General features: G+C 47.6%; 1 protein-coding gene across 10 annotated transcripts in view; it reads left to right on the top strand.

Annotated features, from left to right (window-relative positions):
- Positions 1 to 22,298, top strand: part of LOXHD1 (lipoxygenase homology PLAT domains 1) — a 191,111-nt gene that overhangs the window by 133,923 nt on the left and 34,890 nt on the right. For all 10 annotated transcript variants that reach the window (XM_044431528.1, XM_044431523.1, XM_044431530.1 and 7 more), the window contains 4 exons: positions 892 to 1,100; positions 9,837 to 10,022; positions 12,491 to 12,618; positions 18,827 to 18,944. In XM_044431528.1, the coding sequence (XP_044287463.1) occupies positions 892 to 1,100; positions 9,837 to 10,022; positions 12,491 to 12,618; positions 18,827 to 18,944 (641 nt within the window). The remainder of the gene's footprint in view (positions 1 to 891; positions 1,101 to 9,836; positions 10,023 to 12,490; positions 12,619 to 18,826; positions 18,945 to 22,298) is intronic.

Raw genomic sequence — 22,298 nt, 5'->3', positions numbered from 1 at the left:
CATAACTGTACTGTCGAGTGAGCGGTGACTCCTAATAGATTAAAAAAGGACTTGTGCTATTATTAAGGTATCAGTCCTCTTGAATGCTCATCTTTTCTGCCTTGTACATTTGCTTTTAGCTGGAGTCAGTTGCCATCTGTCTGGCCTGGTATTTTCTAGCTGTGATTGGCAGTGGCCTTCCATGGTCTTGGGAAAGCGTTTTCACAGCACTTCTCACCTTCAACTGGAAATGCAGGAATCAGCCAGGAGCTACCTGTACGCAAGCATGTAGAGCTGTGACAATCATCCCTGGTATCTGGCCCTGTTCTAGTCACCCAGCTTCTTCTCATGCTCAGTTCTTGCTTAGAAAGTGAGCTGAGCGGAGAGGAAGTCTCTGAACAGAAGTCACAGAACTTTGGTTGTGCAACCAACAACTTTCTTCTGTGGTGTGTGCCACACAAACAAAGCCCTCAAGTCACATGTAAGGAAGGGGGATGCCCTTGTGTTGCACTCAGATGGGCTTACTGGTCTCGGCTGAAATAAAATAATTCTTCTTGCAAGCTCGCTTCCTGACAGGTGCCTGCATGAGCATTCGGCATGCTCACCAGAATTCGGAGCCATAGCTGCAAGAAAGCGAGTTGGAGTCCAGGGAGCCAGTCCCAGGCAGCCTTACAGCTAATGGGGTGGAATAAAAGTCCAATAAATAAATTAAATAAGATGGATTTCTCACTCACCCTACAAGCATGTCCTTCTCTCCCATTTTCCTCCTTCCAAGATTCACTCACTCGTTATTTACTTATTTATTTATTTATTTATTTATTTATACATGTCTTTATAGGCTGCCTATAATTGCCGAGGCCTTCCTAAGCGGCTTACAACACCTAAATTGTTGGCTGTCTTCTTTGCTTTCAGTAATTCCTTACCACATAATAATCACCACAGGCAGTGAGTTCGATTCCAGCACAGACAGTCGAGTTTTCGTCATCATCTCAGGTCCTCAGAACTTGCAGACGGGTCGGCTGTGGCTGGACCTCCCGGAAGGAAAAGATGAATTTGCAGATGCTTCTGTGGAGAAATTCTCTGTTATGGGAGTCGATGTTGAAGAAGTCAAAAAAGTGGAGGTAACCCAAATGGCCGATGAGTGATATATGGAAGCGTGGATGACGGGGGCCTTAAAACTGTGTGGATGGACAGATAGATCGTTTTTGCTTTCTCCTGCATACATATTTTTAAAACAAACTGAAATTACATTCCTACATTCCCCCTTAGCCAAATCCAGTAGGTTCATGGAGACCACTAACATTCAGCTATTAATGAGAAAGAGCCTGTCAGAAAAAAGATTTGGCAGCTCAAATGATAGAAGGGTGAGAGGATAGACCCCTATGGGGGTCAAAATCCAACAGCTTTGCCCATCTCTGCCCCTGTCTCAGACTCTGTCCCAGCCCCCTGGTGCCAATACCAACTCACTCTGAACATGAGTCAAACAGCTCATGATCTTCTACTTTTAAGACCATATGCAGTTCGCATATTTTTAAAAGGTAGGAAGATTTTCATAAAAATAACTGCAGACACAAGATATGCATAAAATACATCTGCAATCTGTGCAAATTTCAGCTGCATGTATGCAAATTGCAACCATATTTTACCATAATGTTTCTGCCTAAAGTAAACAAAAATAAACAGATACAAATTTCAGCCTGCTTTAAAAGCTGAAGCTACACCTCACCCTGACTCAGTCCACTTTTGGATCTTAAGCTGGTGAGGTCACAGCTGGGATGGACAGCAGCCCCCCATTGTTTTGGTTTGTCTTGTATTCAGATATTTTCAGCCTCGTCATTTCTGCCCATTGCCTAGAAAATGTGCATATTTAGGTTCTTTCTACTCAAAACTTGAACTGAAAAAAATGCTTACCCATTCCATTCTTAAACCTGCACTTGCTCAAAACAGAAAGGAATGGGAGAATTTTACACCTCCAACACTCATCTGAAGATGACATTACACCAAGTCAGACCCTTGGACCATAGTGCAAGTTATCTCCTCCAATTGGCAGTGGCCTGCTTCTGATGTTAGGGCTGGGGTCTTCAGCATGATAGCAGTGGAAGCAGTATGCCTGCAGACCCCTCCCTTGGCACCTGCCAGGCTTCCTGACTTTTCAGCTCTTAGTTTTATTTCTTAAGATTTCTTTCTAAACTGGGAGACTGGCATGCAGTGACAGCAGCTGGGTTGGATGGCTTTGAAAGAGGAGTGGAATGCATGAAAAGGTGGGGTGGAGGGAGGGGCTTATCTCGGGGAAGAGCCCATGCCTTGCAGGTGACTCAAACCTGGTATCTCCAGGTAGAGCTGAGGAGTAATCCCACCTGAGTCCCCGGACGGTTCCTGTTGCCCATCAGCACTGACAACACTGGACTAGAAAGACCAGTGCGCTGAGCATGGAGCATGACAGTTACTGATGGGTTCCAAGGAGGAGGAGTTGACCAGCCAATACTTGTCCAATCTCCATGTTTGGAAGCTGGGTGCCGTCCCATTTGGCTTACTGGAGGAGGACACAGTTGGGAAGGGCCTGCAGACCCTACTTGGAAACTTCCATGTGTCTGTGAGCAGGTGCAGGTTCCTCATAAACAGGAGGTCCTGCTGGATCAAACCCAAGGTCCACTGGGCTGTTCACACAACCAGCTGCTCACAGGATCCCACAGGCATGGTATCTTGCCCATGTTCTCCAGGAACTGGTGTGCGTAGGCCCACGGCCTCTGATCCTGGAGGCAGCACACAGCCTTCAAGGCTAGTAGCCATGAGCAGACTCTTCTTTCATGAATTTGTCCAATCCCCCTTTAAAGTCATCCAACTTGGTGGCCACCACCACATTCCATGTAGGTGCATTCCATGGTTTAACTATGCACTGCATGAAGAAATCGTAGAGTGGTAGAAGTCCTCCTCGTCTGCCCCAAATCTCTCATCCCGGTCAGCATCCTGTGATGACCCCACTGGGAGAGCAAGAAATATGTCTCTTCTTCCACTTCGTCCGCACCGTGCCTGATTCTGTACCCCTCTCTCACGTCTCCCCTCACTCACCATTTTCCCAAGCTAAGCAATCTCAGCGGTTGCAAACTTTCCTCTTAGGGGAGTCGCTCCAACCCCTTGATCACTTTAGTCTCCCCCTCTTGCACTTTTCCCAGCTCTACGATGTTCCTTTTTAGACGCAGTGGCCCAAACCGCACAGAAGCGTCGAAGTGCGATTGCAGCATAGATGCGCGCCATGCGAAACCACAGACCTGGCCCCGCTCTGCCCAGTGCCAGCCACTCTCTGGGGGCTTTGCATGGCTTGCAGCATCCTCACAGAGTTGGTGCAGGAGGCCGCCAAGTCCCACGGGGACGAGCACTCACTGTTCCTGGTGTTGGCCGAGTCCTCCACCCACAGAGGATGAGGACAGTGGTGCTGACGTTGCATTTATATCCCGACCTTCTTCCCCTGGCGAGCGATCCAAGGCAGCTTACGAAGTTCTGCCATTTGGTGCTTGTCATCTCCAGTCTCAAGATGGAGATAACAGGGGCCTCCTGCAGATGGTGGGGTTTGCAGCTGAGCCACACGCCCAGGAGAAGATCCACAGGGGGGACTGGGCAAGTGGGATGGATGCTCTATATCTCCGGTCTGTTTCTTTAACATTGTAAATGACACTTTTCTATTTGCAACATCCAGACTTGCAATAAAAGCCACTTAACCCAGACAGTAAAGGCAGGCCAAGTGGAAGCAGCAGCATCTTATAACTGGTGGTCCTTTGCAAAGCAGCTGTTGCCTTTGTGTGAACAACAAAGCCTGTTTTGTGAATGCATTTGACAAAGTGGGATGCAATCCATGAAAGCTCGGCGCAAAAGCAATCTGTTCTTCTTCGAGGTGCCACAGATCCGTTGGTCGTATCCCTGCCAGACCCCTCTGGGACGTGTTTTGGTTTGTGTGGTACCTGCACTTTTGGGTGGCTCTCAGCATTTTTTGAATGGAACAAAAACACAGCAAGTGCTGTAAAAAGAGCTTCACAAAGCGTTGATCTGTGTGAGAGACTGAATTTCATAAATGACCTGTGCCAAGGAGCACTTCTTGTGTAACCTTCCTGCTAGATATGGAAATGGTTGTTCTAGTTTGCCCCTCTTTGGGAGACTTCTCACAGTGGGGCCTTAATCATGGCTCATAAGCAATGTGCATCAGTCAGCAATCTCAGCAGAGGAACCTCTTATGTAATGGAAGGTCTGGGAGGCACAATTTATATTGATCATCCCTCCACTCAGCTTTGAAAACAAGATCTCTTCCTTTTCCCACAATGTTTCCTACAGAAGCATTTTGACGCTTTCCCACATAACCTAGTGCACCATGCTTTCTGCTTCTCTCTTCCCTCCATGCCTCCCCACTAACGAGTAATTAGAAGTTTTGCTGGACTGGAAGAAAGGTTTATCTGCACAACATCATGTCCTTCAGAGGTGCTGGAGTGCAGCTGTCAGGACCACCAACCATCATGGTCAGTGGTGTAGGGTTTGGAGAGATATAGGTGGAAACATCTGGAGGACACCAAGTTAGCTGCCTTATCCAACATTTTCTCTTATAATGATACATCCAGACATTTCTGAGAACCTTACAACCAGTGATACTGCCTTAGGGCAACCTTAGGTACCAGCCTGATGCCTTCAGACGTGCATCCCAAGGGGAGCTGCAGTCCTGCAGTCTGGAGGTCAACAGGTTGGAAAGGGCTACGTTAGTGGGGTGTCTCTTTGGAGCATCTTCTCTGCGGAGATCTGTTTGGGGGATCTGTCTCATCTGCAGTGAGCTTGTCATAGATCTAGAAGGCCTACCAGATCTTTGATTCTGCTCGTGCATCTTGCCCCAGGCGTGTGATATGGAGAAGGTTATTAAAGGTTACCAGATCTGATGGTTTTCCTCCTGGGGAATATCGGTGAGAGATTGCTCTTGCACCCACCCTGCTTGCTGGCTTCCCACTGAGGGATTGTGTTGGCCACTGTGTGAACATACTTTGAAGTTTATGGGAAATCTGTGTATACAATCCCAGAAAATAAAGGGGAGATGACCAAGAGCACCACTGATGGCAGATTTGAAATTTCTGCCATCCGACATACATTCCTTCTTTGCCCTGTTTATAGCAAAACTAGAATAAATTGTGCCAATTTTTTTAAAATTGCAAACATGCTGTATGAATTTGGAAAATCTATCTGTAATATCAAAGTGGATGATCTGGATGCCCAATTTTAATTTTTTGAGATGACAGTAAGCAAGGCCCTGCCTTGTTCTTAGCAGCTTCTGGCCTGCATCCCATCTCATCTCTCTTACCTATGAGTCCTTTGGACCATACGCTGACTCTGAGCTCTCCTTGTTCCTCTTTATCCTCAGGGCTTTATATCTCCTCTCATTCGGCTCCATCTGGCGTTCTGGCCAGAATGGTCTTCCGGCTAATCTAATCCAGCTTCCCCTTTGACAAATCCTTTGTGTCTTGTTATTATAACCTTACAGTATCTGTGCCAGCCGCAATTTGCCAAAAGTCTCTGAGAGCATGAGGGGAGGTCTATGGGGGATTGCTTTCAGCTCGCCAAAGCCTGGAAACATGCCATGAATTATGTGCCAGGGTGCAAGGTTGAATGGGCATCAATAATTGCCCATTCACAAACTTGGGTTGGAAAAGGAGTCGAGCTCCTACCCTCCAGAGGCATGAAAGTTCCCAACCAATATGGGAGCAAAGACACATGACGGGATTTGGCCCACACATGGAGACTGTGCCACTGTTTTCATTGTGGCAGCCACAAGGGGCAGCCAGTTAGAATCCTTCCCTCCCATCCAAAATCTTAAGAAGCAGCCAGATGCTGTGCCAGGCCACTGGTCCAGCTAGCCCAGAACTGGCTGCATTGACCGGCAGCTCCTCACCATGGCTTCAGGCAGGAGTTTTCCTAGAAATATTGCAGATTAAACCTGCCTCCTTCTTTATACAAAGCTCTGCCACTGATGCATGGGCCTTTCCCTTTTCCTCCTTTTATACCAACCTTCCCCAAGCTGATATCCTCCAGACTTGTAGGACTATGGTTACTTATTACTTATGCAAGAAATACAGTATATAATGCAAGACATGATCAAAACTGCACATCAGATGCCTGGCATCTCTCCAGATCAAGACCTCCAAACTAACCTATGCATCAGGCCATCAGGGAGACCCCTTCTGATTCACTCTGTTTCTACGCTTCTAACCTACCCCACAAGGTTGTTCTTGTGAGGATAAGACTGAGAGAAGCAGGAGAATGATGTAAGCCACCTTGGTTTCTTGAAAGGAAAAAGGAAGGTTATAGATATAATAAGCAAATAAATCAGCCTTGCGGAGGCTGGGCAAAGGAAGAGTGAGGACTGGACCCATGAAAGCCATCAAAAGCCACTTCCTTGGTTCCCATCACCCTTCAGGAACATGAACATCAAGGCATCTCATAGTTGGTCCTGGAGTTTCCTAGGCAATTAGCTCTAATTTTCTGCAGCTGTACTGGCATCAGGAGGATAATAATAGTTTTAATGGGAGAGTGAGCTAAAAGAGCTAGACAAAGTGAATCCAGTGTGTTATGGGAGGGAGTGCTGTGATTGGGCAGGATACAGACCAGAGATCTATCATGCTGTACAGAGCGGCTTATTGGAAGAAGAAAGTTACACTGTTGGGCCTGGGCTGGGAAACCATTTCTTTGTTTGAAACGGGGAAGGTTTCTCCTGTGCTGCTGTGAATGATGAGCCCTGTTTGCTTTGGACATGATGAACTGTCAGCCCTTCCAGCATTTTGGTGAACAGATTGTTCATTAGGTTGATTGACTGGGAGAGGCTTCCTTGAAGTGATTGGGATACATAATTATGCTGATAAGAAAGTGCCTAAGATTAATCTCTTAAGTAATTTAGCAGTGACACACGCCAGGACTCTTGGAAAGAAGTCTAAGCTGTTAGCAGTTTGTCAGGCGGTTCAGATGGCGCTACACGGCTGAAGAATCCTCTGCTCTTGAGGCTAAGCAGGGTCGTGCCCGTTCTGGGGGTGGATGGGAAGCCCTGCTGAGCAGCAAAGAGATGTTCTTCACCCTGTCACTCCTGAAATATAGCACTGGCCAGTGGAGCTGAACCAGCAGTGCTCACAGCGTTTCGCATACATTTCCAATAACGGTGCATTTTCCAGGTGTGTGTTTTCTTTCAAAGCTTCCTTTTTTCATTTCCTTTGGTGCTTGCTTTTTCCTTTTCCTTGCTGGTGCTTACCTCTTGGATGACCTTTGTTGTCATCTTCATTTGCTGCCCACTTACCGTTGCTTTTGCTTGACCCTGGCGACATCTTCTCAAGACCAGGTATGACTGGGTAGGTAGCATTATCCTGTCACACTGCGATTCACCATGTGATCTGATTTGCTAGGAGCAAGACTGCAGGTAGCGCTGCAAGAATTGTCCTCCGGTGTGTACACTTCCCTGTTATTAATTTATTATTATTTATTTTTTAAATGGATAAACTACACCAATAGTCCTATACAGGACTCTTTGGGTAGTGAACAATGAAAAGCAATAAAAACAAGTAAAATACAAAAATAATACGGTTCAGGCAACTACGTGGATCATTAATTAAAATTATTTTAAACAAGCATAGTAGACTAAAGCCATCAATATGTTGATATGAAGAGCCGAGGCTGGCGCCCACCTCAGCATCCCTTCGCACTCACCACACACATCGTCAACCAGTGCGGGGCCACCCAGGTGTGGCCTTTTCCACCTTGGGCTGTCTCATTTCTGGGCACCGTGGACAAGGTGGTGGCCGTGGGTGGTGGTCTTGGCACCCATCCATTTGACACCCATTTGGAGACTGTTTGACCCAGGCCTTCTGGCTGATGGCTGGGCTGGTGGACTGTTAGGACAACTGTGCAGAGGTACAGTACAGGGCTGGTAGTTTCAAATTATGCATACGGGGAGCATGGGCCACGTAGCCTTTAGGGTGGTGATGGGTAGGGAGAGAGATGGTGGTGGGGAATAAAAGACCCTCATAGGGAATGGAAGGCCGATACCGCACGACTGCTGTTCCAATGGAAGGTGCATCCGGTCAAGAAGTGGGGGCTTCCATCAAGGTCAGGTCTGCCAGATGTGGATGATGGACATGAGAGTCCTGTGTCCAACCTCTTCCTGGCTCCTCAGCCAGTGGGAGGCCTGGCCCAGTGGCATTCTCAGGCATCTGAAAATGGTCGGTGTGTCATGACAGACTCAGAATTGGTGTAGCAGGCTGCAGCTTGCCCCAGATTGGAAAAAGGTCCCAACTCCCATTTGAATGGGCAAATCAGTCTATTTCTGGTGTAGGTCAAATTCTCATGTGCTCCTTCATAAACCTGCTCTGCATCACTTTCCCATTAATTGGGGGTTGTATTTTAATCATTCATGTTACATCCAAATATAAAGCCATATCTTTAATTTTCTTTCAAAACATGCATTTCTAAATATACTTTATCTTAAAATAGGGAGTTTATGCCCATGTTGGTACATTTTTGAGCTGAGAACTGCATTGCCAAATCCAGAGAAGTGCAAAACCCAACAGAGAAGTGTTCCAAGGTACATGTTATCTGGGATTAGGATTCACAAGTTACTCAAGCTTTCCAAGATGCCATCTTATTTACTATGTGATGGCTGAGAACATGGCGATTTATTCAGGAAATAAGACGCAGCTAGAGGAATATTGGCTGGGCATCTTTCCCTCGTCTTCTCATGTTCAGGCTTTGAGTGACGTTCTCAGCAACAAAATGGCACTGGTCCCACACAAGAAGGAGGTATCAGAACACTTGTGAGGACCTCGATGTTTGCCCAAGTGCATTAGCTGTTTTAAATGGGGAGACCTCCAGAACTGCCCAGTGAAGCAGCTACTTGGCTACATAATACAAATAGAAAACTGCGCAGAAAAAGAGCATGGAATGGACTGGAATATGCTGGAGGCTGGCAGGCTGCTGGGAACTGTAACCCAAAGCATCCCACTTTTCATTCATTTGCATTTGCATTCATCTCCCACTGGTTTTGATCCGTAGTCGTTAGGCTGTTCTCCTAAATATATTTATGAGGCAGCAAGCACAGCTGTACACAATAGAACCTACATGCGAGTAGACCTGCCTAGGAGCACAGCACTTTCAGCTGATGAACTGAGCAGTTAGTTGATTAAAACATACAACGTGCTTTATTTTTGCCTTGAACACTTTTATTGTTACACACTCCTGTATCGGTAGGTTTTCTGCCTGTAGAAGAGTGAATTGTTCGGCTCAAAATTCTGGTCATGGCCATCATCTTCTTTTCTGTTCTGTCTTTCAGAGCCTTCATAGGCCTTCCAAGTGTGGTTTTGTAGGCATATTTGGAATTCTTCAAGAGTATTCTCAAAGCTCTGATAAAATGGCTGCCATAGGGATCTTGCCCATTCACAAAATGGCTGCCATGTAGCTGTGGCTGGTGAAACTGTGCTTCTTTCCAGAGGGCAAACTGGTGAAATTAAAGGATAAGTAATAACAAAATCATTACCAGGTAAAGGTAGAGGTTAGGCCACTAAACCACAAACCCAAATAAAGATGGCAATGGCAGGCAGTTAAGAAACTATTTCTAAAAATAAAAATAAAACAGTCTTACAAAATAAAGTAAATATTAGGAGGGGTAGGGATCCTGGTGGGAGCCAAGAGAAGTATCTAAGGCACACTGGACCCTTCAGGCCTAAATTTTGTTTGCTCAGCCTTTCCTTTCAGATATTTCATTTCTTTACTACACAATAACTGAACCTTTCTGGAAAGTTTATGAAAGTTTCAAACCACAGCTACCGCCATTTTTCTGTGACTGGACCCCTCAGGTCGGCCATGACGGGGCCACACCAGAAAGCTCCTGGCTCCTGGGAGAAATCACCATCATCGTCCCCACCAAAGGAGTCATGTACACCTTCGTCTGTAACTGCTGGCTGGCCCGAGATATGGGAGATGGACTCACGGCACGCGTCTTCAACATCCTGGATGCCGACTGTGTCAATATTGGTCTGAAGGTCAGTTCTTTTACTTTGCCTTGCAACTCTCGTGGAGAGCCTTTAAGCAAGTGTGCTTTAAAAAAAAATACATAAAACCAGCTGTGGGGAACCGTTTTCAGTCCGAAGGTCAATTCAATTTTAAGAACACTCTTGGGGATTATATTCAAAAAGCCAAGGGAGGGAGCCAAAAATGCCAACATACTGTAGCTTACAGCAATTACTGAGTCTTAGGGAGGCATTTCCAGCTTTTAGAATGAAGAATAAACTGCATGAAAGACAGGAAACCAGCAACAACTGGCAGCTGAGGGGAGAAAGGCTAGAAGAGGGAAGAGAGTTCATCCCTGGGACTGAGGATGGTTCCAGGGTTCAGGTAGACCATATGACAGCCTCAGGGTGGATTCATTTGTGTTCTTCCTCCCATTGCCCCAGAATGGTTGCAGTGATCCTAGGTTTTCATCTGATTGGAGTGTGAGGCAGGAAATTAGGCTACGATCTTACATTTCAGATATGCAGTCCATCTGCTACCTGTTCCCGCAGTGGTCATCTTTATTCCTACAGATCACATCCTCCAGATGTTTCATACCACAACGCTATGAATTACTGACCATTGGCCGTGCTGGCTGGAGTTGGTGGAAGTTCCAAACATCTGGGAGGTCCTGGGATAGCAAAAGCAGGATCATCCCGTCCAGGATTCTGTTCCCAGAGTAGCCAGAGCTTCAGCCTGCAAGCAGCACTGGCAGCCTCCTGTTCCTGTCCCTGTCCTTCTGCAGCTGGTGCTCAGAGATATCATATCTCTTGTTTTGGAGGTAATATGCAGCCACCACGATTAGCATCTACTGATAGCTTTATCTGCCATTAATTCATCTCATTCCCTTTGAAAGCCATTCACATTGTTGTAGCAAATTCCACAGTCAAGCGCTGTGTGAAGAAATCCTATGGCTGGGGCTGTAATTAATTGTGCATTGAATAAAAAAAATAAAATTTGGAATAATCAAATCAACTCTAGTATGACAACTGAGCTCAAAATATGTTTTATTTTCGGTGCAGAATTAATTTCACCCCTAACTTGAATCACTTCTTCTGTGCCTTAGCTTGATAGTCACAGTGATGCAGCCGGGTGATTTTAGACTCTGGACTTCATGGGCCTTCACGGGCCTTCATGGGGCCACCCAACTGCTCCTATAGTCCTGATAGATTAGAACAAAAATCAAAGAGCACAACTATTTGCCAGCTCTGATTTTTTGAAAACTATATACTGCATGTGCAGGGTCACATTATAAACCCACTTGGAGCACGATTTGGAATTTAAGGTGTGTAGATGATGTCGTATTACTGGCAGGAAGCAGTGGAGAATTGAAATGATTCCTGATGAAAGTGAAAGAAGAAAGCAGGACTGAAGTTGGACATTAAGAAAACGATTGCAGACGCACTGGACAACTTTAGGTCAACAATAAAGAAACAGAAGCTGTTAAAGGTTTTGCATGCCTTGGCTCTGTCTTCAATTCCAAGGGAGACTGCAGCCAAGAAATCCAAAGACTGAGACTAGGAAGGGCAGCGATGAAGGAACCGAAAAAGAAAACCAAGCACGAGGATATTTCATTGGAAACCAAAGCCAAGAGCACACTATTGTACTCCTGATCACTTTCACATGTATGGGTGTGAAAGTGTGGGAATAGTGAATAGGTTCTTCACTGGACAGTGAAGAGAGCAGACAAGAAGGAAATGGATGCATTTGAAAATTGAAACCTGATGCAGGAGCAGAGCTTCGCAAATTTCCTGGACTGGCAGAAAGATCCAGGTGGATCCAGGGCACAATCCTATGCATGCTTGAAGAGGAAAAGGTCCCAAACTCCTAGCATTCCCCAGCCAGTCTAAACAGGCCTCAGACTGAAAAGGGAAGTATTTCTTCACACAAAGCACAGTTAGACGATGGAATTCACTGCTGCAGGAGGTGGTGGTGGCCACCCGTTTGGGTGGCTTGAAAAGGGGGTGGGACAAATTAATGGAGGAGGTGGCTACTCTTGGCTCCTAGCCCTGCTGGCTGTGTGCTCCCCCCTTATCGGAGGCGGCCTGCCTGTGTACACCAATTGCCGGGGGGGCCTTGCACCCGTCCTGCTGGAGGAATCCTGTGGGCAGCTGGCTTGCTACTCTGTGGTGGAGTGCTGGACTGGATGGCCCTTGGGTCTGATCCAGCATGGCTGTTCTTATGTCCTTATGTTCTCATTACACCCTTTTAACATTTATATTTATCCTAAAGTCCCTGGAGTGGTGGATCATTGTTGAAAGCACGCCCTGATGAAGGATTTCCAAATCGTGTCAAGCGTCTGCATAAATCTTCTTTGGCTGGAGTCACTCCCTCTTTTTCCTGTTGGTGCCATCATCTCGCTTTGCTGTTCCTTGCTAAACAACAATGCCAGAAACACCAGGATAACTCCTTGCAAAACGCAAAACAGAATCAATCACAGGGTACTTCAAATGCTTTCTAGATTCTCTATGACGTGACTGTTGTGACTGGAGATCTCTCACACGCCGGTACTGATGCTGGGATCTTTATAACACTCTTTGGATCCAATGGATGCTCAGAAGAGATACCGCTAGAAAAAAACGGAACCAGGTAACTGATCCTCTGCCCATTCAGTCGCTTCCAAGCTACTGATGGAAGGATGTGACAGCAGCCCCAGTTCTTTTGCTGCTTTTCAAAATTTTCCTCTGGAGGAAGTGCAAGGCCCCCATTTCAGATCAGAAACCTCGCCTGAAGGAGATGGGCTTTCAAGATTTGGGCTGGCAACCCTGCACCTGATCTAGAGTAAAAATGAAAGAAGTGCCAGCCATAGACACCCATCTGAAGTAATGTCTGCTTTGGCCCTTAAGCCTGGAGACATTCTAGTTTTAGTCCCTGCTTTTGCGAGTGGCTTCCTGGGTGGTTTTAAGTTATTTGTGAACTCACAATGCTAGATCCCTATCCGAAAGAGATAACAATGAACAGAGATCACTCTGTATCACTCCATCTAGCCCAGCATAGCCTGCTCTGACTGGCAGCAGTTTCCAAGGTCTTAGGCAAAGAGATGTTGCTCCCACCACCTGCTTCCTGGAGGTACCCAGGATGGAACTCAGGACATTTCTGCATGTAAGATCAGGCCTATGCTGCATCACTCATCCCTCAGGGGTCTATACAACTAGGAGTCTTCCAAGTTCACCAGCTGTGCATAGATTGTAGCCTTCCAGATGCTCCAGAACTGCCCTGTTTATTCAGTCTCAGGCAGGCAGGAAGAAGTGAATGGCTTCCATATGTGGCAGGCAGGTGGCATTCCCCTTGGTGGAACCCAGGTTATGCGTTGGTGGCCCTGTGTGAATCATTAAGAACCTGACTTGGCACCAGGTTATCTGAAGGATTGCCTTGTCCTATATGTACCTACCTGGACCCTGAGGTCGTCTTTGAGGGCCCTTCTCTGGGATCCCCTTCCAAAGGGAGTGCAAGGGGTGCTACCAGAAGGAAGGCCTTCGTGGTTGTGGCCCCTGGCTGTACAATGAGCTCCCCAAAGAAGTGCACCTGGCGCCTACTTTATATTCTTTTCAGCACAGGGCACCTACTTTATATACTTTTCTTTATTCTCTCAGCATTTTAGGAGTTTAAACTTCTAATTTAATTTTTAATGTTGCATTTTATTATGTTACCACCGCTATACTTCTATGCTGATTCCACTACAATTGCTATTGTAGTTTTAAGTTAATTTTATCTTCTGTGTGTTCTTTTTTTAAACTTCTGTTAACTGCCCAGAGAGCCTTGACTACTGAGCAGCATAAAAATGGATCAAATAAATAAATAAATAAATGACAAGCACCTCCAAAACCCAGGCTTTAAAAAAGATACCAATGTGTATGAAATGTACGTGTGCTAATCTGTTATGCATAGATGCAAAATTAGAAATAGTACAATTTAATGAGAAATATGGTACATCTCACTATGGTGTGAAGACAGATGTGCAGCTTGCTTCGCTGAGAAGACTGTTCAGGGGCTGCGGATGCTCAGTGCTTCCTTTGATGCTTCATCTTTATTCCAGACTTGGGCTGGGCAGCTCTGCAAAGAGAGAACAGCTTCAGGAGAGAAGACCATCCCCGGGCAGCCCTTCAGATAGAGGACTGCCCAGAGTAAAAGAGTAGCAAGTGTGGCTAAATAACCCAAGGAACTCAATATCCCTGGCTTGTTTAGCACAACATACAAACCAGGAACTCTGGTTTGTCAGGGCACAGACAAGCCAGTATTGGAACCCCAAGTTTTAAAAAGCTGGAGAAAACAGTTGGAAAGCCCTGGATGGTTCCAAGTGGGAGGCAGCCATATCTAGAGACCCCCACCCCCCGAAATTCCAAGAACGAGGAAGGCGGGGAGTTGGTTCCACCATTTGTCCAGTGAAGCTGTGAGATGCTACATGTGATGCATCCGCAGCCGCATTCCCAGTTCAACAAGATCTGCAGAAACATGAACATGAGAAGCAATGGGCCAACAACAGCCCTTCACTAGGACATCCTTGAATGCGGGGCAGATCCAGGGCAATATCTGTGCCACTGGGTGGCCAGACAAGAGGAAATGCAACACCCGAAAAAGGACACTGACTGCAAAGTTTGTTGTTGTTAGTCGCGAAGTCACGTCCAACCCATTGTGACCCCATGGACAACATTCCTCCAGGCCTTCCTGTCCACCATCCCCTGGAGTCCACTCAAGCTCACACCAACTGCCCCAGTGACTCCATCCAGCCACCTCATCCTCTGCCGTCCCCTTCTTCTTTTGCCATCAATTGTTCCCAGCATTAGGCTCTTCTCCAGGGAGTCCTTCCTTCTCATTAGGTGGCCAAAGTATTTGAGTTTCATGATCAGTATCTGACCTTCTAAGGAGCAGTCAGGGTCGATCTCCTCTAGGACTGACCGGTTTGATCACCTTGCGGTCCAGGGGACTCGCAGGAGTCTCCTCCAGCACCACAATTCAAAGGCAAAGTTTGTATGTGCTGGTAATTTGTGTATAGATGCAGACTTAGAAATGGGGATAATTTGGGTGGGAATTCAGTGCATCTCACTGTACTGAGCTGGTGCGGTGGAAGTATTGGACTGGAGACCTGGAGATTCCAGGTTCTAGTCTCCACTCGGCCATGGGGCCACTGGGTGACTTCAGGCCGGTCCCAGACTCCCAGCCCCACCAACCTGCATGAGGTGGTGGGGAAAGCACCGGCCGGGTGCACTTTGTGCCTTGCTCAGTCTCCAGCCCTGCTGATGGGCAGCTTCAAAACTCGTCTTTGTCCTCCAATGGTTCTTTATCTTCGAAGCAGACCTGAACTACCCAGCTGCTCAGAGAGAGGACCTCCTCAAAAGTGGCCATTCTCAGGGAACCCTTGAAATGGAGGACTGGATTCTGTAAAGGAAGAAACATGGCACCTTTCTGTGCAGGGCTGCCCAAGAGATGCATCTGGAGCTAGGAGCGTGTGGCCGGAGCTCCGTTCTGTGGCCTTTGTGGCATGGCACTTCCATGCAGCATTCTGGGCATTGGTCCAGAATAGGGCTGTGTGAGAACGGCTGGAATGCACCCTTAGACATGAAGCTGAGGGTGGCTATAAATCTCCCCTTGCTTTAAGTAACAGTACATACCATACAAGGTGATCTATGCATTGGAAAGAAACATCTTCTTAACTGTCCCAGATAATTAGGCAATTTAATTTTCTTTCGGTTAGAGGCAAAATAGCTCGCAGCAACACAAATATTGATAAGTGGCTGTGACAACAAGAATGCCCAATGAATTCTGTTTGAGGAATGACTCCATGTCCAGCAAAGGCACTGTGCCAAGCCATTTGTCTGCCCTGCGTCTCCCCCTTTTCTCTTATTTGTCTAAGATTCGGATTTATGTTCTCTCGTGCATATACATTAACATTCCCATAGCCTTCCATTACCATCTAGTCCATCTGTTGAGGCCAGTCACCTGTGGGTGGGTTTGTGAGTCGTGCGAAGCCACCTTGTGAAAAAGCCACTGGGGTCCGTTGCTCTCTGGACCTTCCATGGCGCCCCCAACCGAAGACTGGGCTGGCTGCATTCCCCACTTTTCCCCCTCAGCCCTCTCACTGGCTCGGGCACATATCCCAGCTGCCACTGCTGCAGAATTCCCCATTGCCTTGGTCCCTCGCCCAGTTGCCCTTCCCACGTGCCACCGAGGAGGTGGACTACTGAGGGAGCTTCCCCCCACCTCCACCACAGCTTGCCAGATTGAATTAATTTCCTGAGCCCTTATGCGTGTAATAAGCCACTCACCACTTCTGCGGGGCTCACTACTGCAATTCTGCTTCTTTGATATTTAGCCAAGCATGCCCATGTTCCTGAATGCCACTTCAGCACTTACCTCGCTACGCATTTTTTAAAGGGCCATTTCAGTGTGTTCTAAAGTCAGGGCAGAATGGCGATTCCTGCCTGAGCGGGCAGCTTATTCATGGCAGCTTTTATTGTGAGCTTTGGAGGAGCTATCCATGATGCTCCGTGGTGATGAACCTATTTCAGAGGCGGAGGTCAGCACCATGCACAGTGCTCAGAAAGCACAGAATAAGAGCTGCAAGGGATGCGGAGCCTTGCTGAAATAGGAATTCATGTCCCCTAAAGTAAGCTCATCCACTCGCAAAGCATCCGTGGATCTCCAGCGCTTGGCCAAGCACCCCCAGATCCCCCCTTCCACTTTGATGCTCGCTGAGCAGGTATTAAATCTGAGGCTACTTTGCAAAATCCTTTTAAAAGAAAAAAGGCCTCTTCACATCACTCTAAAGTGCATGCTTTCGAAGTCGGAACACCTGCTGGCCAAAGGCCTTCCTTCCAGTCGCTTTTGGCTCCCCCCCCTTCCTGCTTGTCCCCTCCTCCCATTGCCAGCTGTCACCCTATTGATATGGGTCAAAGGTAGTGGGGGGGCTTGGGAGACTTGCATACATGTCATGGCAAAGCAGCAACAAAGGGGGGGGGGAATCGGGAAATATAAACACAGCTGGCAGATGATAGAAGGGCGAGGGAGGGTGGTGCTGCCGCCAGCGGGATTGTAAGAGATGGCAGGTGTTTTTGCTGCTGTGACGGGGCAGTTATCTGGCAAGACGTGGAGAAAATGCCTTGATGGGTTCGAACAACGTGACAAGGCGCCATGGGCAGCCGCAGCCCTAAAGTGAAAAAGAAGCCACCCTGCGAGGGCTGTGCTGGTTCACAGGCCACAACCTCCCACGTTAGCGGATCATATCCTGTTGGACAAACCAGGCGTGTGAGGTGCGTGTTCTTTCATCGGTGCTGTGGACCAGCAGGGAGGCTGACAACCCATATGGTTGTGAACTCTGAATGCGAGCCAAGAAGCTGCTTGCAGGACCAGCGAGATACCAGATGGTTCGGCCCAGATGGATACCGTGGAGGCTGGAGCAGGAGTCTCCTTGGCTGGTGCTGGGGGATGTGAGCATGATTGCTGCGGACACCTGGTCAACAGTAGCTCAGGGTTTCATGGCTTCCACTGGTCTGTCCCAGTTTCTGGTTTCTGGCCCTGCTCATGACCAGAGGGTACTTTGGGCCTCATTCTCTGTGTATATCAATGAAAGCTGCCTTGAGGCTACTTTTGATAGAAAGGTGGGGTACGAAGAAATAAACAACAGTCTGCCTTATATGGAATCCCACCAGGAGTAATTTCCGCCCATCAAGGTGTGCTCCAGAATCCTCTTAGAGAAGGAGCTTTCCCTATCATCCCCTGCTACCCTGCCACTGGAGGTGTCAGAAGCTGAACTGTGAGCAAAGTCGGTGCTGTCCCGATGATAATTTTGGACTCGGATGGGTGTGTAGTGTTGTGTAAGAAATCCACTTGACTCCACAGACATTGCTCCCTGAATTCCAGCCTGCTTTCCCACAACCATGGCAACTGTGCCGAGCATTCACACAGGTGCTCCCCTGGAATCAGACACGCAAAAGCACCGTGCAAGTGGAGTCCCATTTCTGCTGCATGTGATGCAGGAGAAGGTTGCTGGTTGTGCAGTCAGACACACAAAAAGAGGCCGTGAAGCCAAAAGGGACCGTCTGTGTGGAACCTGGACCAAGCCCTGAGTCAACCTGGAACCAGGACTGATCTGACAGTCTGGGAAAGAACCATGTTTTCTGCTTGGCCAAAGTATGTCATAAAAACGTGAGAACACGGGAAAAGCCATGTTGGATCCAAGGTCCATCTAGTCCAGGACTCTGTACGCAGGGTGGCGAGTCAGCTGCCCACAGGATCCGGCAAGCAGGGAGGGTGCCAGATCTTCTCCTGTCCAGCTGCCCAGCTAGTGGTCCTTGCAGGCAGCCCACCTCTGGGGAAGGAGGCAGCCCATGGCCAGCGAGGCTGGTCGCCACAGGTAGCGTCCTCCGCCATGAGTCTGCCCAGGCCCCTTCTAAAGCCCTCCAGATTGGCGGCCATCACCACCCCCCACGGCAGCGCATTCCATATCCTGTGTGAAGAAGCGCTTCTTTTGTCTGTCCTAAATCTGTCCTGGAGAGATGCCGGAAAGGGCAGCCATGGAAGAGCACTGGGATGGCTTCTCATGCCTGAGAAGCGGAATTCATTCCCAGCACATTAAAGCAGCAGTGAGCAGGCAGTAGCCCTCCAACCATAATTTCTGTTTAAATCTTCATAATTGCTCTGCTTCTAATTTTGCATCTATACACATGAATTAGCATATGCAAAGTTTATGCAAATAGGTGCCCTCTTTGGTCTCTTTTTCAGTGATGTGCAAATGACCGTCCAAATCTCTTGCTTGTGTGAAGCCAATAACCAATCCTGAGCAAATTTCTCATTCCTCCAGATTTGAGATTGGCCAAAGGGATACTTTCATCATGGAGATTCCCGACATTGCTCCCCTTCGGAAGATGAGGATACGGTCCGATGGGAGTGGTTGCCGCCCGGATTGGTTTCTGGAACAGGTAGAGCGCAGGTTCCTTAAGCCTGCTGCTTGTTTTGCATGGCTGGGGGATACTTTGCAGATTTTCACATAGTTCCCTAATTTAAGGTTGGAAAAATGGGAAACAGGAAAGCAGAAAGTGGCAAATTTGTGCATCCTTGAAAGATCCACTGAAATCAATCAGGCTGAGTTTAGTCATGAGTCGCACTGGTTTCAATGGGTCAACTCTATGTATGGCTGAGTCTGGATCGGGCCCAATAAATTTATGGAATTCGCTACCAGAAGGTGTGGTAACAAGTTCATGTATGAGGAATCTATGTGACAATGACACGGAGCTTCCAGTGCAGAGGAGGCCTTTGCAGGGCTTCATCACCATGTCGCTTCCCTGGCCCAAGAGCAGCTTCAGCACACCATAGAAATCATGATGTTTTTCTAGAGCAGCCTTCCAGATAAGCCTGGACTGCAAACCCAGAATTCCCACTCAATGGCCCTTCAGGATGGGTATCCTGGGAGTTGCGATCCAACTGGGGAAGGCTGTTCGAGAGTTTTGGTTCTCCTTCAGAGGGCTTCTCTCCCAAGGTTTTATAGTCACGAGTCCGCTTTGTTCTTGGCAAGGTTGCATATTTGATCCTGTTTCCTCCAGCCCCCCGCTTCTTATCTTGGCAGAACTGGCGAGACCAAGGGGATCCGTGAGGGAAGCCAAGTGCAACCTATAATTTTGCTCAAACGGACTCTCTGCTGTTAGATTTTATGGGGAAGGAACGCTGGCGTGCTGCCACTGCACCTGCAATACGTTACAAATCCTCTTTTGTGGAAGGAGTTCCTTGGGGAAAATAGGAGCCAGACTTGGAGAGGATGCTGTACTCACAGGTGGTGCGTGGCTTGTCTTGAATGCATGATTCTTAAACGGACAGTTTCAAGGAAGTTCTGGTTAATTTTTTCCACATACATTTTTTTTAGCAGTTACAGTTTTAGCAGCCTCCTAGTCAAATTCTTTCTGCTACCTCTCTTTTCTGGTGTGTGTTTTAATATTTATTTATTTTATTTATTTTTTGATTTATATCCTGCCTTTTTCCTACAAAGGGCTCAAGGCAGCTTACATCTCCTCCTCCATCTTATCCCCACAACAACCTTGTGAGGTAGGGTGGGCGGAGAGTCTGTGACTGGCCCAAAGTCCCCCAGTTGGCTCCATGGCTGAGCGGGGACTAGAACCCGGATCCTCTGAGTCCCAGACCTGCGCTCTTAACCACACCACACTGGCTCTCCACACTGGTTCTCAGTTACAATTAAATACAATTAAGAGTGCAGCCTCTGGCAAGTTCAGAAAGAGCACTGTGGCATCTAGCCTTGTTTGGTCCAGACTTGCATCCTAAGACACCCAGCTGTTGAAAAATAAAATAAACCAGGGTGGCATAGTGGTTACAGTGCTGGACTAAGACTCGGGAAATCTGGGTTCTAGTCCCACTTGGTCATGAAGCTCTCTGGGTGACTTCGGGCGCATCATACACTCTGAGCTGAGCCTATATCAGAGACCTGCTCTTGTGCAGGTCAAAGGAGAGGAGGAAGATGAGGTAAGCTGATTTGGGTTCCTTGTAGGAAAAATGCAGCATCTAAATTAGTAAAATGATTTTTAAAAAAATCAAGCTGGCCTTTGCATGTCAAAGCTGTGGTTTCTGATACTTAATCTCAAGCCTTTGCCATAACTGTCAGAATGTAATAGAGAAGGGAAAGGAAAGAAAATCTTCTGTTGTTAGAAATGCTGCAAAGCCTGAAACCAAACATAAAGCGTGGATGCTGTGCGTAGAGACGTAGGAAACGGCGGTGGCAGTCAGCATGTTGTGGAGAGGGAGCGAAGACCTTGGCAGCGAGGATAACGGGAGCAGCATCAAAGCTGGGGACCAAAACAGATGTTCCTGCGGTTCTGTGACTAGCACCCATGTCTTTCCTCTGAGTTTCACTCAAGAGTGGTAAAAGGGCTGTGGCTGAGACCGGGACCCTACCCTGACTGTGTGCAGGAGGTGGGCCTCGCAGTCTTACAGGAAGAGGTCTGTGTCCAACAAGGGGAGGAGAACCTTGTCCTCACCTCTGGCTGTACCTGCCTCTTGCTCATTTCTGATACGAAAGCTGTGCAGTGATGCAGTAGGGGCCAGGCTCACAGGGATGCAGTACCAGGACCTTTCCATGAGCAGGGTACTAATATTACCTGCCACCGCATCCGACCTCATCACCCCCTTTGGGCTTAGCTGCAGTCCTCACCCTTGCCAGAGCAGAAATGGATGCCCCCAGCATCCATCTCCCGGCCCCTGTTGCAGTGAGCTGGCTTGTTCAGGAACGGAGATGAAAGCTCCCAGAGCTGGTTTCTTGATATGACCCAGCCCGGTAGCCCGCAGTTCCTGTAAGAAGACTTCCTGAGGATGCAATGAGGACTTCCAAATTTGCCACTGTACTGCTGCATCTATGAGAGCTCAATTGTGGAGAAAATGAAGAGGCTGCAGCTCCAGGTGAGAGACCTGGCTAGATTCAACTCCCCTTGGCAATAAGGAGCTATCAAAATCGCACACACACACACACAGGTCTTTGGACGTTACACATAAGTAGGGCAGGCATATAAACAGAAAGCGTGACTGCTGACTGCTTGGCTTCCGGGGACTGGAATTGAGGTAACAGAATAGGACAGCCACGTGTGACAAAAGGAAATGCGACATCAAAAGAAAAGAAAAGGGGACAGAAGAGGAGCCCTCTTTGCATGTGCTAATTGTCACTTATGGATGCAAATGTGGAAAGAATAGCTAGACTTTAAATAAAAATGTGGCTCCATCACTGTCTTGTGGAATAAGATCTGTTCCCGCCCGTCCCATCAGTTGCGCAGACTCTGCCAGTGGCATGTGCTCTTCCTTCTTCAGTGGCTTGTTAGCTTTAACCTGGACTTGGAGGACAGTCCAGCCCTCCAAACAAGAAGATGCCTTCCAAATAGCGCACTGTCTTCTGATAGCCCTGCAAGGAGGCCTGATGCTACTGTTACAAGCACTTCAATTTCCCCGATATCTGTTAGGAGACAAATTCTGCCAAACGCATCCCCTCCAGGACATTCCTAACATTTGTTGCTTATAACTTCCACTCACAGAAAGTGGAGAAAGGAACAAGAAGAACAGCTATCTTTGACCTGATACCAACCAACAGGGGACAAAGTGGACAAAGAGGCAGCTACAGGATCTCTGGGGGGAAGTGACTGTGCCATACTTGAATTCTTGATGCTAAAGGAAGCAAACGCCAAATGCAGCCAAATATGTACCCTGAATTTCAAGTTACTAATAAACTCAGAGCAATGATAAATAAAGTCCCATGGCAAGTGACTCTAATGGGAAAAGGAGAGGGA

The sequence above is a fragment of the Varanus komodoensis genome, unplaced genomic scaffold (assembly GCF_004798865.1).
Source record: "Varanus komodoensis strain SLA01 unplaced genomic scaffold, ASM479886v1 scaffold22, whole genome shotgun sequence".
NCBI classification, from domain to species: Eukaryota; Metazoa; Chordata; class Lepidosauria; order Squamata; family Varanidae; genus Varanus; species Varanus komodoensis.
This window is presented reverse-complemented; position numbering and strand designations above follow the sequence as displayed.